This window comes from Aotus nancymaae, unplaced genomic scaffold (assembly GCF_030222135.1).
Source record: "Aotus nancymaae isolate 86718 unplaced genomic scaffold, 86718_ANA_hifiasm-v0.15.2.pri h1tg000058l, whole genome shotgun sequence".
Lineage (NCBI taxonomy): Eukaryota > Metazoa > Chordata > Mammalia > Primates > Aotidae > Aotus > Aotus nancymaae.
This window is the reverse complement of record NW_026988472.1, coordinates 14178828-14192140: the sequence shown is the minus strand read 5'-3', so window position 1 is coordinate 14192140 and position 13313 is coordinate 14178828. Positions and strand designations below refer to the sequence as shown.

General features: G+C 42.5%; 1 protein-coding gene across 16 annotated transcripts in view; it reads left to right on the top strand.

The window, feature by feature from the left end:
• The first annotated feature begins 2123 nt into the window (after positions 1-2123).
• The window catches only part of KDM6A (lysine demethylase 6A), a 202961-nt gene continuing 191771 nt past the window's right edge, over positions 2124-13313 (top strand). For 8 of the 16 annotated variants that reach the window (XM_012448175.3, XM_012448173.3, XM_012448172.3 and 5 more), the window contains exons 1-2: positions 2124-2640; positions 2852-2915. Coding sequence is in view for 14 of the 16 variants with exons in the window: in XM_012448173.3 (XP_012303596.1) it covers positions 2480-2640; positions 2852-2915 (225 nt within the window). In the remaining 2 variants the exon portion in view is untranslated. Of the gene's footprint in view, positions 2641-2851; positions 2916-3184; positions 3203-13313 lie in introns of those variants that run through there. The other 8 variants (XM_064364406.1, XM_064364404.1, XM_064364405.1 and 5 more) reach the window with 4 other exon arrangements.

Sequence of the window (13313 nt, the reverse complement as noted above, 5' to 3'; positions counted from 1 at the left end):
TTGACAGATAACACAATACTTAAACATATGTATGATGTAAGGACTTACGTTACCATATAAAATTTGCCCCATGCTTGATGATGGAGGATAGATCTTGTAGTTGAAATAGACATGTGCTGGCCTAGAGGCTAGGTAACTTTCTCAAGGTTGCACAGCCTGTGTAGAGCAAGGATTCGAATCCAGGTCTGCCTCACTCCAACTCCCACCCATTGCATCCAGTCTTTGTAGTTCTATTACCTAGTAATAGCAGGAAGAAAGGTGTTGAGGAGTGAGGAGTGGGCACCCTTATAATCCTTGAAAAGGACCTGAGTCAGGACTGTCAATTTCAGGGAGATGGTCAAATACCAGCAAAATTTCTACCTCTGCTTGTCCAAGTCTCTGTGTGTGTATGTGTATGAGAGAGAGAGTGCGAGACTGAGTTAGTAGGGTGAAAATTCCCTTGGCTTTGAATGTCACCATTTGCGACAAAGTTAACAATGTATTAATTTAGCCGTAGAAAAGATTTGGCCCTCTGTACACACTCATTCAAGCAAAATGGAATATCATTAAGAATGGGAAAGGTGTTTCAGAGGAAGTAATTAAACATGAAATATAATCTATACAAAACTACTGTTTGTTCATCTAGTTACTAGTCTCAGGGGAACAATTTAAAACACTGTGTGCAAAATCAGTTGGGATTCCCATAGCTTCCTGCTGAATACTGGAATTACTGGGTCAGCACTAAATTGTCCTCATATTTTGAAATCCAAGTTTAAATATACCTTTTTTATTGGTTACAGGTGGAAAACCTATTGAAAATATACAAAACTCCGTTTATAAAGAGAATCTTGTCTTTATATGTCCATTAACTTTTTCCTATCCCTGTTATAAGACATAGCTTAGTAAATTTGCCTTTTGAGAAAAGTCGAAAGAAGGCCTGTTTTTTTTTTCTCACTTATACTAAAGATTAAAAGCCAGATGAACGCCTTTCCCCTGCACCTGAGAGACAGAACAAGAAACTGTTAACTGTTGTCTAAGGGTTACAAACCTGCAGGTTTTGGGGGACAGAAAGGCTTTCCTGGGCCACCAGCTGTGATGAGAATGTAATTATGTGTTCTCCCAGGTCTGTCCACAAGCAGCCCCTACTTTTTGTAAGAAGGCTCCACTGAAGACAGGGCAATAGAACCCAACATTCTGGAGATCCCGCGTAACAATTTCTGATTGCTTTTTCTTATAAGACTGTAATGGATCACTGATAAGACACAGGGTAAATGCAGCACGAAAATTTGGTTCCTAAGTGCCGCCGACAGACCTTTGGCGGTGGGGAGCCATGGTCGGCGACCCAGGCCCCGCGGGCGACTCTTCATTCCCTCCAGCCTGGGGCGTATGCGTGGGGGTCAAGAGAGCTTTTCCCCCTTCACTTTCGGCGCGGGTGATCTGGGCTGCCAGCGCAGGTCTGGCCTAGGGCGGCACCCGGGCCGCGGGGCACGGGGCCGGCAGCCGCTCCCCGAGCGCACTCCTTGCGGAGGCCATTATTTCCAGCTGTGCCAAAAGTCTGAGCCTTCTTCGGAGGGCAGAGGTCTAGGGCCGCGCGCCGCCTCCCGGCTACGCGACCTGTACCAGGCCCTGTGGGGTCCCAGGACCCCTGGAGCGCGCGCTGGACAGCCAGAGCCGCAGTCTGGGACCATCTCAGAGCCTTCGGGCAGGCAAAGGCCGTCCCTGGCGTCTTAGCCCGCTGCTCGCGCCCGCCGCGGGCGGTGCCGGACCTCGCCCTTCCCCACTACTCCCCTCCCCCTCCCGAGCCCGCCGCGGTTCCCGAGGTGACACGGCCCGGACCCTCCATTCTCTGCCCCAGTGTATTTAACCAGCACAACCTAACAGGAAGCTCCCTCTAGGTGACAACCCTTCCCCCGACAGACGCGCCCAGCAGCCAACCACCGGCCAGAATTGGCCTGCGTCCCGCTCCCCTCTCGGTGGCGGCCTCGGTGGGCGGGGCTCGGGCCGCTAGCAAGTTAAGTGGAGCCACGGCTGACGTGAGTCAACAAAGGTCACGTGAGGCGTGCAGGCCGCGCCGATTGGTGGCGCCAGCCGGGCGGGGAGGGGGGGGTCACGGCGGCGGCGTGGGGTTCGCTGTGTGACACAATTACAACAACTTTGTGCTGGTGCCGGGGAAGTTTGTGTCTCCAACGAATACCCCCTGTGCTCCCCAGCCCCGCGCGCTCCTGCCGTTCCCGCCGTCCCCGCCCGTGGCTGCCCCTTGCCCAACCTCGCGATGTGACCCTACAGCCTATAGCTGCCGCTGCCGACCCGGGGGCTCCGCAGCCCCTGCCGCCGCCGCCTTCGCCGCCGCGTTGGGATTTTTCGTCGCTGCCGCCCGCGGCGGAGGAGGAGGCGGCGATAAAGTTGGTGTGCTAGTCCCGCGCGCAGATTGGGGGCGTCGTTGCGGGCCCCGGTCCGGGGGGGGGTGTCGGCGTTGGAGTTGTGAATTCGCTGCGTTTCCATGAAATCCTGCGGAGTGTCGCTCGCTACCGCCGCCGCTGCCGCCGCCGCTTTCGGTGATGAGGAAAAGAAAATGGCGGCGGGAAAAGCGAGCGGCGAGAGCGAGGAGGCGTCCCCCAGCCTGACAGCCGAGGAGAGGGAGGCGCTCGGCGGACTGGACAGGTACAGGCCCCCGTCACTTGCCCGGTCGGCTCCGGACGGGCAGTAGCCGCTCTCCCGGGGGGCCCGAGCGCGGCTTGTCTCTGGCGGCGGCGGGGCGGGCACCTCGGTTTGGCGCTCTCCGCGCCGCCTCCGCCGGGGCTTCGGGCTCGGGCAGGGACGGGTCGGTGGTGTTCCCGGAGCGTTTACAAGCAGCCTGTGTATCTCCCCACAGCCGCCTCTTCGGGTTCGTGAGGTTTCATGAAGATGGCGCCAGGACGAAGGCCCTACTGGGCAAGGTAAGGCAGCCGCGAGTCGGAGCGCGGACACGGTCTCCCCGGCCAGCGCCGCGCTCGCCCCGGGCCCCGTGGCCGGCTCTGCGCTCTTTGTGACCGCGGACGATGGCCGAGGGGCTTCCGGAAAACGATTTCCTGCCTCTACTCTCCCCCCACCCCTGGGTACCCCGCTTGCTCCCTTGCGAAATCGCTCTTTTCCTCTTGTAGCTGGAGGAAGTGAGACGGGATCGCTTTGGGGCCGGGCTCCACCGGATCGACAAAACTGCTTGCTATTTTCCAGCTTTTTGGGGGTAGGCCAGTGATCGTCGAGGTGCTTATTTAGGGTCAAGGGATCGTGAATGTGCTCAGATCTCTCCAAATTTCGAACTTAACTTGCCTCTCACGGGTTTAAAAAAATTCTTTTCCTTCAAGCAGGCTGTTCGTGATGTCTACTGGTAACCAAATGTTTTAGGCTTTCTTGTGTCCCCGCTCCCAGAAGGGGGAAGTTGCACGGAGTTTAGGTCGGTGAAGAGTTTGCATTGGGCTGTTGACATGTATCTCGATTGAAATGTGTGTTACCTGAAGTTAGGTTACTTGTTTACTTTTTGGGTCTTTTTGGCATAGAAATACCGTAATTATTTGTGAATGTGTTCTCTTCCTAGAGCCGCATTTCCTGTGTGTCTGTCAGGGGAGACTGGGGAGGATTCGGGGTATAGTCTCTGTTTATTTGTGTGGAAAGTTGTTGGCACTGTCATTTAGTTAAGTAATGGCTGCTCCTATCGGCCCAAGATGGCGGGACAGGGTGGGAGGAGAAAGTGAAGGGGGGGGTTTGGGGGAGGGAGTAGAGGTAAACATGGAAATAAATAGTAGCCGTGAATAAGCCTTTCCTTTGGAGTGTGTAGCTCAGTGGTGTTTTAAAAAAATTACCCAAGATTATTTGCATATAGAGTTCTTGTACCTTTCACAAGCTTGGAAGCAGCATGCATAAGCCTGGTAAATGCTTATCAACCTGTAGCACATTTAGTTATCCATCCGTAAGCTATTGAACAAAGGCTGGAGTCTCAATCTGTATGCTTCAGTTTATATTTCCTGATCAAAATCTGATTGCGATGATATTTGCATACTTTCTTCGTAATTGGGACCATGAAAGTTGGAGTGTGTGCTATAGGTGTTGTGTCCGTTAGACATTTTCTTTTCTAGCTGAAATCATAGCTTTTGCATTTGACATCTAGCTTTATTGTTGCGGTTGAGAGGGAAGTTGGGAATAAGTCTAACATTTTATTCTTAAGTTGTTTTTTTTTTGTTTAGTTCTGAATTTTTATCTGTAGCTTGGTTTAGCAGAGTCGTTAATTCCTTTTTATCTGTAATTACACTTTCGTTTTTACTTAAAAGTGATTATAAAGAGTTTTATTGCATATAATGATTAGAAAACTAAATGGAAATAATGCTTTTTAGTAAGCCCGGCCCCTTTGACCGATACAGAAAACTTGAATTAAACTTTGACTACGTAGATTTTAATTGACTTCATCACAATTATTGCTGTAAAAATGAACAGTGACTAGCTCTAGAAAGATTTAAGTGTCAGTAATTATTGGTCTCCTGCCTTAAAGGTTTTTTTTTTCCCAATCTGAGTATTTAAAACATTTTATTTAAAAATATTTGACTACTGTTAAAGTTGTCATTCAAAAAGATTAAACAAATGTTTTAAATTTAAAGAGCTTGTTTTGGAGGGATTATTGCTGGTCTGACATGGGCTGATAAAATTGCTTGCAAAGATAATTCACTTGGAAAAGTTTGGCCAAATTGCTTTTGGTTATGGTGATGAAAAAATAAATGAAATCTGATGTTTTATGTAGAGAATGTGTAAAATGCTAGTTAATGACTTTATGTCTTAGAACGCTCGTATTCAGACAGATTCATGGTGAATAGTGCTTAACGTTGGATTTCAGATTGTAATATTAAACCCTGCAGATATGCACTAAAGAGTTTAAATTTTAAAAAATTAACCATTTTCAAATATGTTTGGGAAGTTGTGCATTACTTGATGTTTGAATACAACATCTTAAAAATGAAAAACTTGTGAGGCTTCACTGTGTTTTGGGGGCTTCATGATATATAGGGTAATTTGATAAACAATTAAGTAGTTTGTTGAACTAAAGAAAAAAAATCTTCATTGCTTCAGACTCAGTGCTTGTGAGGTCCTACCTGCTTAGGTCAAGATTCATCAGCCTTAACATTAAAATAAAGCAGTCTGTAATATGTGCTTGCAACCACATGTAGCTCTTGCTTGCATCTTTGTGAGCCTGAACATACCAGTGGAGTGTGTAATGTAAAGCTTGACATTACATAACTTCGCACCCTCTGTTTGAATTGAATTCTGAATGAAATGAATGAGCTGGAGTCCTGCTATAGGATATATTGAATTATTTAGTTTCATCCTTCTTTTAACAGTCCTCGAAGCAGTATTTCTTTATTTTTTATGGAATGTTGAGCTATGTTGGTTTCAGAATTCTTATTCTCTGAAAGTCTTAAGAGTTGGATTTTCTTTACTGGGCAGGTTCAGGCTACCTACCTGAGGGCAGATAATGGAATTGGGAGAATGAAATTGAGTAACTCCTAAAACTCCCTATTTAATAGCTTTGGTTTTTGTCCTGCCACCCACCCCCACCCCAATCCAATTTCGTCTGCACTTTTTTCCTTTCTGGCAGAAATTTAGCAATTACTGCTTGTTTTCAAAAATTCTTATTCCTATGTATTACTGGATTTTCTTTCAAGTTTTTAAAATTCACATTTGTACGTTAAGAAAAAATAACTCTTGACCTAAAAGCTTTAGAAAGTTTAAAGCATTAAATATGTGTCTCTTACTTGCCCTTTAACATATATACACATACATGTATATTCCTTTTCCAGGTGTGAAGATAGTTTATCCAAACCATTGATTTTTCATCATCTCCCGAATGTTTTTGTCAGATTCAATTACATTACAGTCGTTGAAAGAATTTTTTGTTTGTAGGATGGCCATTTGATATACAATGCCTGGGGTTTTGGATTAAAAAAATAAAGTAAATACAATGTATTTTTTGTTGGTAATGTCTTTAAGATTGTAAACAGCTAGAGCTTGCGTAATCAGAGTTCTTGTAATATAGTGTGATCTCTAACAGTTTGTTTTTGAATGCTGACCCTTAATCTTCTGGTAATAATTTAAGATTCTTATTTTTTAAATTTCAATGGAGTTATTGAAAACTTAAGAGAAATATTTTAACATATTAACTTGTGACTTTTTTAGTACATTTTTGAAAACCTTTTGGGTTAATTTTTTTTTAAAAGTAGGGTAAGGATTTGAGTTAAAGTAGAATGTATAAGAATATATACCATAAATGTAATAAGTATAAATATAGTAGTACTGCCAAGTATAGTTATAGTAATAACATAATGCTAGCGGACTGGGGAATCTTATCTGTGTCCCGGAACTATTACTAAAATACGCAGTTTTGAAGTGTCTTATTTTTAAGTTTTTCTTAAATATCTTACTGGAAATTTTTTTGATAGTTCTATTAATAGAAAGATTATACAAAATACTTAAGTTATGGATTTTATATCACTTAAAAATGTATGCTCTTTTTTTCCCTAGGATATATTAGCATTAAAACAGTTGGTGTTTTTAATTTTTTTGATAATGGAAGTAGTTTAAGATCCATTGAAACATATTTTCCTTTTTTTTTTTTTTGGAAATGGAGTCTTGCTCTGTTGCCCAGGCTTGAGTACAGTGGCACTATCTTGGCTCACTGCAGCCTCGTCTCCTGGGTTTAAGCAGTTCTCTGCCTCAGCCTCCCAAGTAGCTGGGATTACAGGCACCTGCCACACGTCTGGCTAATTTTTGCATTTTTAGTAGAGACTGGGTTTCATCATCTTGGCCAGGCTGGTCTTGAACTTCTGACCTCGTGATCTGCCTGCCTCAGCCTCCCAAAGTGCTGGGATTATAGGCATGAGCCACCACGCCCGGCCAAAGAATATTTTCTTAAATTTGGTTTGCTGGCATGTATGGTAGGGGGAAATTATTAGGTCATTTCTCGAGTTGGCTTTTTTATACTGTAATATTTGGATGTTGATTAAAAACATTCTGGGGTGGGAGGATTGGGGAGGGATAGCATTAGGAAAAGTACCTCATGTGATGATGGGTGATGGGTGCAGTAAACCACTATGGCACGTGTATACCTATGTAGCAAACCTGCACATTCTGCACATGTACCCCAGAACTTTAAGTTTGATAAATGAGAAAAGAAAAAAATCTGGAATATTATAACCCCCCCCAAAAAAATTCTAATTTATGTGTATTTTTTGTTTGCTGGCATGTAAAGGGATACAGGTTGAGTATCCTTTATCCAAAATGCTTGGAACCAGACATGTTTTGGATTTGTGATTTTTTTTTTTTTTTTTTTTTTTTTTTGGATTTCAGGATATTTGCAGAATACATACCAGTTGAGCATCCCTATTCTGAAAATCTGAATTCCAAAATGCTCCAATGAGCATTTTCTTTGAGCATGTCATGTTGATACCCAAAAAGTTTTGGTATTTAGATTTTCAAATTAGGGATGCTCAACCTGTAAATTCATTTGCAGTGCTAAAGATGTTGCAGTGTTTTGGTTGGAAAAGTAATGAGACCCTGTCTCAAAAAAGAAACAACACACACAAAAAAAAACCCAAAAGAAAGTAACCTTAGAAATAATGTCATGCTTTGTGTTTGAAAACTAGGTGTTCAATTTAATGGGTTTGAAAGAGTTTCCTAGTTTGGAAGATTGTCTTCTGAACAATTGTCTTAATTTTTTACATGGACAAACTCTTATATACTTGATATTTCCTAAAGTTTTGATACATCCCTGGTAATAAAGATATTCTAAGAGATTATAGAACATGTGTGCGTATTTGGGTACAAAATAGAACTGCAGCAATACATAAACAGGTACTTTTAAAGTTCTTTTTTTTTTTTTTAACTGAATAGCTTGTTCTGTTGAATCAATTATAAATTGAAATACAGAACATTTGACTGCCACCTCTAGATACTTTTTTTTTTTTTTTTGGAGACAGAGTCTCATGCTATCCCCCAGGCTGGAGTGCAGTAGAGTTATCTTGGCTCACTGTAACCTTGGCCTCCCAGGTTCAGGCGATTCTCCTGCCTCAGCCTCCTGAGTAGCAGGAATTACAGGTGCCTGCCACCACACCTGGCTGATTTTTATATTTTTAGTAGAGGCAGGGTTTCACCATGTTAGCCAGGTGGGTCTCAAACTCCTGACCCCGTGTGATCCACCCGCCATGGCCTCCCAAAGTGCTGGGATTACGGGTGTGAGCCACCACACCTGGCCAATGTCTTAAGTTGTTAAGAAAAACTGCCTGAGAGATGAGTTTCTGTGACTTAGGTGAAGTGATGGGTTGTGTACTTTAAACCAAAATGAAAGTTCATTGCTTAGCTAGCTGCAGAGTAAGTCTTTTTCTGACTTAAATTATGTAACATTTAGTTTTTGTTTACATAGTACCAATATTCTGTATCTTTGAAAGGATTTGTTTATTTTTACTTTGAAATTTATTGTGATGCTTTGAACTCTTTGAAATTGATGTTAATGACTGATAACACTGCATTATTAATAATATTTTTGAAATGTGGTATCTAGAGAGCTAATTTATGTTAGGAAAACATCACCAAGTTTGTCAAAGAATTGAAATGGTGGTTAGGCTGTTTAGGACTCACATGTATTATTTGTAGATTAGTTAATTAATGAAGTTTATTTAATGAATGCATAATTGACAGTCTTAAGTACTCATCCTGAACCTTCACATATAATTTTATCAGTTTTCCACATCGGTTTGTAAATTATCGTGACAGTAAATTAAAACAGTATTTTTTTTTTTATGTGGAGTCTCACACTGTCACCTGGGCTAGAGTGCAGTGCCGCAATCTCGGCTCGCTGCAACCTCTGCCTCCCAGGTTCAAGCGATTCCCCTGCCTCAGCCTCCTGAGTAGCTAGGATTACAGGGGCCCACCACCATACCCAGCTAATTTTTTGTATTTTTAGTAGAGACAGGGTTTCACTATTGACCAGTCTGGTCTCGAACTCCTGACCTTGTGATTCACCCACCTAGGCCTCCCAAAGTGCTGGGATTACAGGCGTGAGCCACTGCGCCTAGCCTAAAACAGTATTTTAATGTACACTAAGTGCAAGTCTTCTATGCAGGCAGTATGAAGATAACATAGATATTCCTTGCCCGTATTGAACTTAAGTTCTTTAAGAGAGGTGAGATAAGGTTAAGGATAACTAACACAGGAACATCTTTGGGAGAAGAGAAATGTGAAATACTCTGAAAGTTTATGATAAAGGTAAATTTAACAAGGTACAAGTTAGAATGGCTCTTAAAGATGAGGATTGTTTGCTGATTGTGTTTCTCAGAGATGGTATTTCTTGATTTAGCTGTTAGCAAGGCATCTTAAAATTTTGTTTAGGAAAACATGATTTAAGAATCACATTGTAGCTTTTAGCAGATGTTCAAAGGATGATCTGCTGTGTGTTCTGTCCTTTGATCTCATTTTGTAGTAATATTTACCTTGTTATGAGTTCTTGAGATCCTTAAATGAGTGTTCACAGGTCAATTTAAATTTTCTGACAGTTTGGAAAGACACTCAAGAAGTACTTAATGGTCATCTTGGAGTATAAGACGCCTTTAGGGTGAGAAGGAGGGGAGATTTTAAACTTTTTATTGTGTAGATTTCTGTACGGCCCCCCATCCTTTTTTTTTTTTTTTTTTTTAATACCGAAGACATGTATTACCTAGGAAGAGAAAAAAAGAGAAAAAAGAGAGAAAGAGAAAAAGATAGGAAAAGAGAAAAAAAAAAAACAAAAAACAGAAAAAAAAAGGACATTTATTACCTTAAAAATAATACAATAGGCCAGGTGCAGTGGCTCTTGCTTGTAATCCCAGCACTTTGAAAGGCCAAAGTGGGTGGATCACGAGGTCAAGAGATGGAGACCATCCTGGCCAACATGGTGAAAGCCTGTCTCTACTAAAAATACAAAAATTAGCTGGGTGTGGTGGCGCGCACCTGTAGTCCTAGCTGCTTGGGAGGTTGAGGCAGGAGAATCACTTGAACCTGGAAGGTGGAGGTTGCAGTGAGCTGAGATTGCGCCACCGCACTCTAGCCTGGCGACAGAAGGAGACTGTCTAAAAAACAAAACAATAAGTACAGGCATGATGACTCACGTCTGTAATCCCATCACTTTGGGAGGCCGAGTTGGGTGGATCAACTGAGGTCAGGAGTTCGAGACCAGCCTGGCCAACATGGGGAAACCCCCTCTCTGCTAAAAACACAAAAAATTAGCTGTATGTAGTGGCTGGCGCCTGTAAGCCCAGCTACTTGGGAGGCTGAGGCAGGAGAACGCTTGAACCCTGGAGGTGGAGGTTGCAGTGAGTTGAGATCATCCCTTTGCACTCCAGCCTGGGCGACAGAGCGAGACTCTGTCTCAAAAAAAATAATAATAATAAGCACTCTGATAGTACACCAGAATATTATATTTTGGTTGACTAAAAATGGATTTACACTATCATGTCTGTAGTTAGAAGAGATAATTTTGAAGGCCTTATTGTGTTTTGTTAGTCTTAAGTTGGGATGCTTTTGAACTTCATGGTCCTTCAGTGAGGGTAGGAGTGAATGGAGTAGAGATGTACCCAATTAGGTCCTATTTCTTCGTGTTTTAGATGGCTTTGTGATAGTCACTGCACTCATTCTTCATTTTGATCTTTAGCATCTGTTTCATTGCTGACTTTACTTTTGGGTCTGATTTGGCACAGGCTGCTACTTGGGACCTGATTAAAAACTGTAACCTGGAAAGGTGGGAGTAATCCCTTGTTAGGCAGTTTTAGGTTTCCGAACCAGTTTGTAGACTGCTTGGAACTTGGAACTTTCTTCTATATAAACTTTTATTAAAACTGTTGGTATCATTTCATTGTGGATGTATTTTTGTATGCTTTTTGTAATTTTCTCTGTGGTAGTGTTTTTTATTTTTTTTTGGAAAGGCTGGAACAGAGCCATTTTTTTTTTTTAGATGGAGTTTTGCTCTTGTTGTCCAGGCTGCAGTGCAGTGGCGCCATATCGGCTCACTGCAACCTCCGCCTCCTGGGTTCTATCGATTCTCTTGCTTCAAAGTAGCTGAGTTTACAGGCATGCACCACCATGCCCAGCTAATTTTTGTATTATTAATAGAGACAGGGTTTCACTGTGTTGGCCAGGCTGGTCTGGAACTCCTGACTTCAGTTGATCCACCCACCTCGGACTCCCAAAGTGCTGGGATTAAAAGTGTGAGCCACTGCGCCTGGCCGAGAATTTTGTCTTTGTTAGAATGAATAGAAGATGCTACTGCTAAGTTTATTCTCAGGAAGAAAGTTGAGCTTTGTTATAGTGAAGGTTATTATATAAGGTGATCTAATTCATTTCAGTTTAGAATGGTGGAAGAAATTGAAAGTGTTGTTTTCAGACTGTATAGATTTACTACCTGTTCATTAGATCTTTCTCCCTTTTTGAAAAGAAAAAAGCTTATTAGGAAAAATTTTCAGTGTTTTCAAAAGTAGTGAAAATCAGCCATCACCCAGCTTCAACAGTTTTCAACTCATGACCAGTCCTGTTTCATCTATATATATCTTGCCCCTCACCCATGCTATTTTGAAGCACATCTCAGCAGTCAGTCACATCATTTAATCCATATTTGTTTCTGAAACATAACCATGATGCCCTTACTACATGTGAAATAATTTCTTAATCTCAACTATCTATGGACCTTGTTTTTTGCTATAAGAAAGTTGCGAAATAGTTGCTTGGAAAATGAGTAGAAAACATTTAGCTGAGTATATGAGGTGAATTTTGTTTGTATTTAGATATTGTGATAGGGTTCTATGATGGAATGTTACGTAATATGAGACACAAGAGGTACTTTTTCCTAAGAACTTTATGAATCGTAATTGCTTGAGTCTGGATAGTTTTTACTTTTAGAGAAAATTTGTTTTCAAGGTACTATAGTTAAATATTTTAAGTTTTTGAATTTCAAATATCAGAATGAGAACTACAAAAACTTCTTTCTGCTTTGCTTGATTGATTTGTGAAATATTTGTTGAACTGCTGTGGGTGAGGGACTGTGTCAAGTTTTGGGGCAACCAGTAAGACCTGGCCTCTGCCCTGCAGTCAGTCTGTTGGGAGAGGCTGATAGACTGAGTGATCATATGATGTAGTAAGTATAATAATAAAGATATATGCAAAGTACTGTGAGCTGTGAAATGATTGAGTAATTAAAATATTTAAAACTTTTTATTATGGATCATTTAAAGTATGCACAGGTGTTGAAGATAGTTTAATGAACTGCTTTCAACAGTTCTCCACATTTTGGAGCAGTTAGTTTAGTTTTTTTTTTTTTTTTTTTTTTTTTTTTTTTTAAGACAGGGTCTCACTCTGTCAGCTGTTACCCAGGCTGAGTACAGAGTACAGCCATGCTATCTGGACTCACTGCAACCTCTGCCTCCCAGGCTCAAGTTATTCTCCTGTCTCAGTCTTCTGAGTAGCTGGGACTATAGGCGTGAGCCACTAAGCCTGGCTACTTTTTGTATTTTTTTGTAGAGACAGGGTTTCACCGTGTTGCCCAGGCTGGTCTACAACTCCTAGGCTCAAGGTATATGCCTACTTCAGCCTCCCTAAGTGCTAGGATTACAGGCGTGAGCCACCGTGCCAGCTGGAGCGGTTAGTTTTTTGAGACAGAGTCTTACTCTGTCACCCAGGCTGGAGTGCAGTGGTGTGATCTTGGCTGACTGCAACCTCCACCTCCTAGGTTCAAAATGATCCTCCTGCCTCAGCCTCCTGAGCAGCTAGGATTACAGGCGCGTGCCACCATGCCCAGCTAATTTTTTGGATTTTTACTAGAGATGGGGTTTCACCATGTTGGCCAGGCTGGTCTCGAACTCTTGGCCTCAAGTAATCCTCTCGTCTTTGCCTGCCAAAGTGCTGGCATTACAGGCATGAGCCACCGTGCCTGGCCTGGAGCAGTTAGTTTTTACTGGAGAAGTGACAGAGAAACTACACAAAGGTTCAGCATTTAGCCTTGGTTATGAAACATGAGTAGAAATTTACCAGGGATGTAGCTGTAGATTTAGCAAGAGTAAAAAGAGGGTAAAGAGTTAAAAGGTGTAAGGCTGGGCATAGTGGCTCATGCCTGTAATCCCAGCACTTTGGGAGGCTGAGGCGGGTGGATCACCTGAGGTCTGGAGTTGGAGACCAGCCTGATCAACATGGAGAAACCCTGTCTCTACTAAAAATACAAAATTATCTGGGTGTGGTGGTACATGCCTGTAATCCAGCTGCTCAGGAGGCTGAGACAGAAAGAATCGCTTGAACCT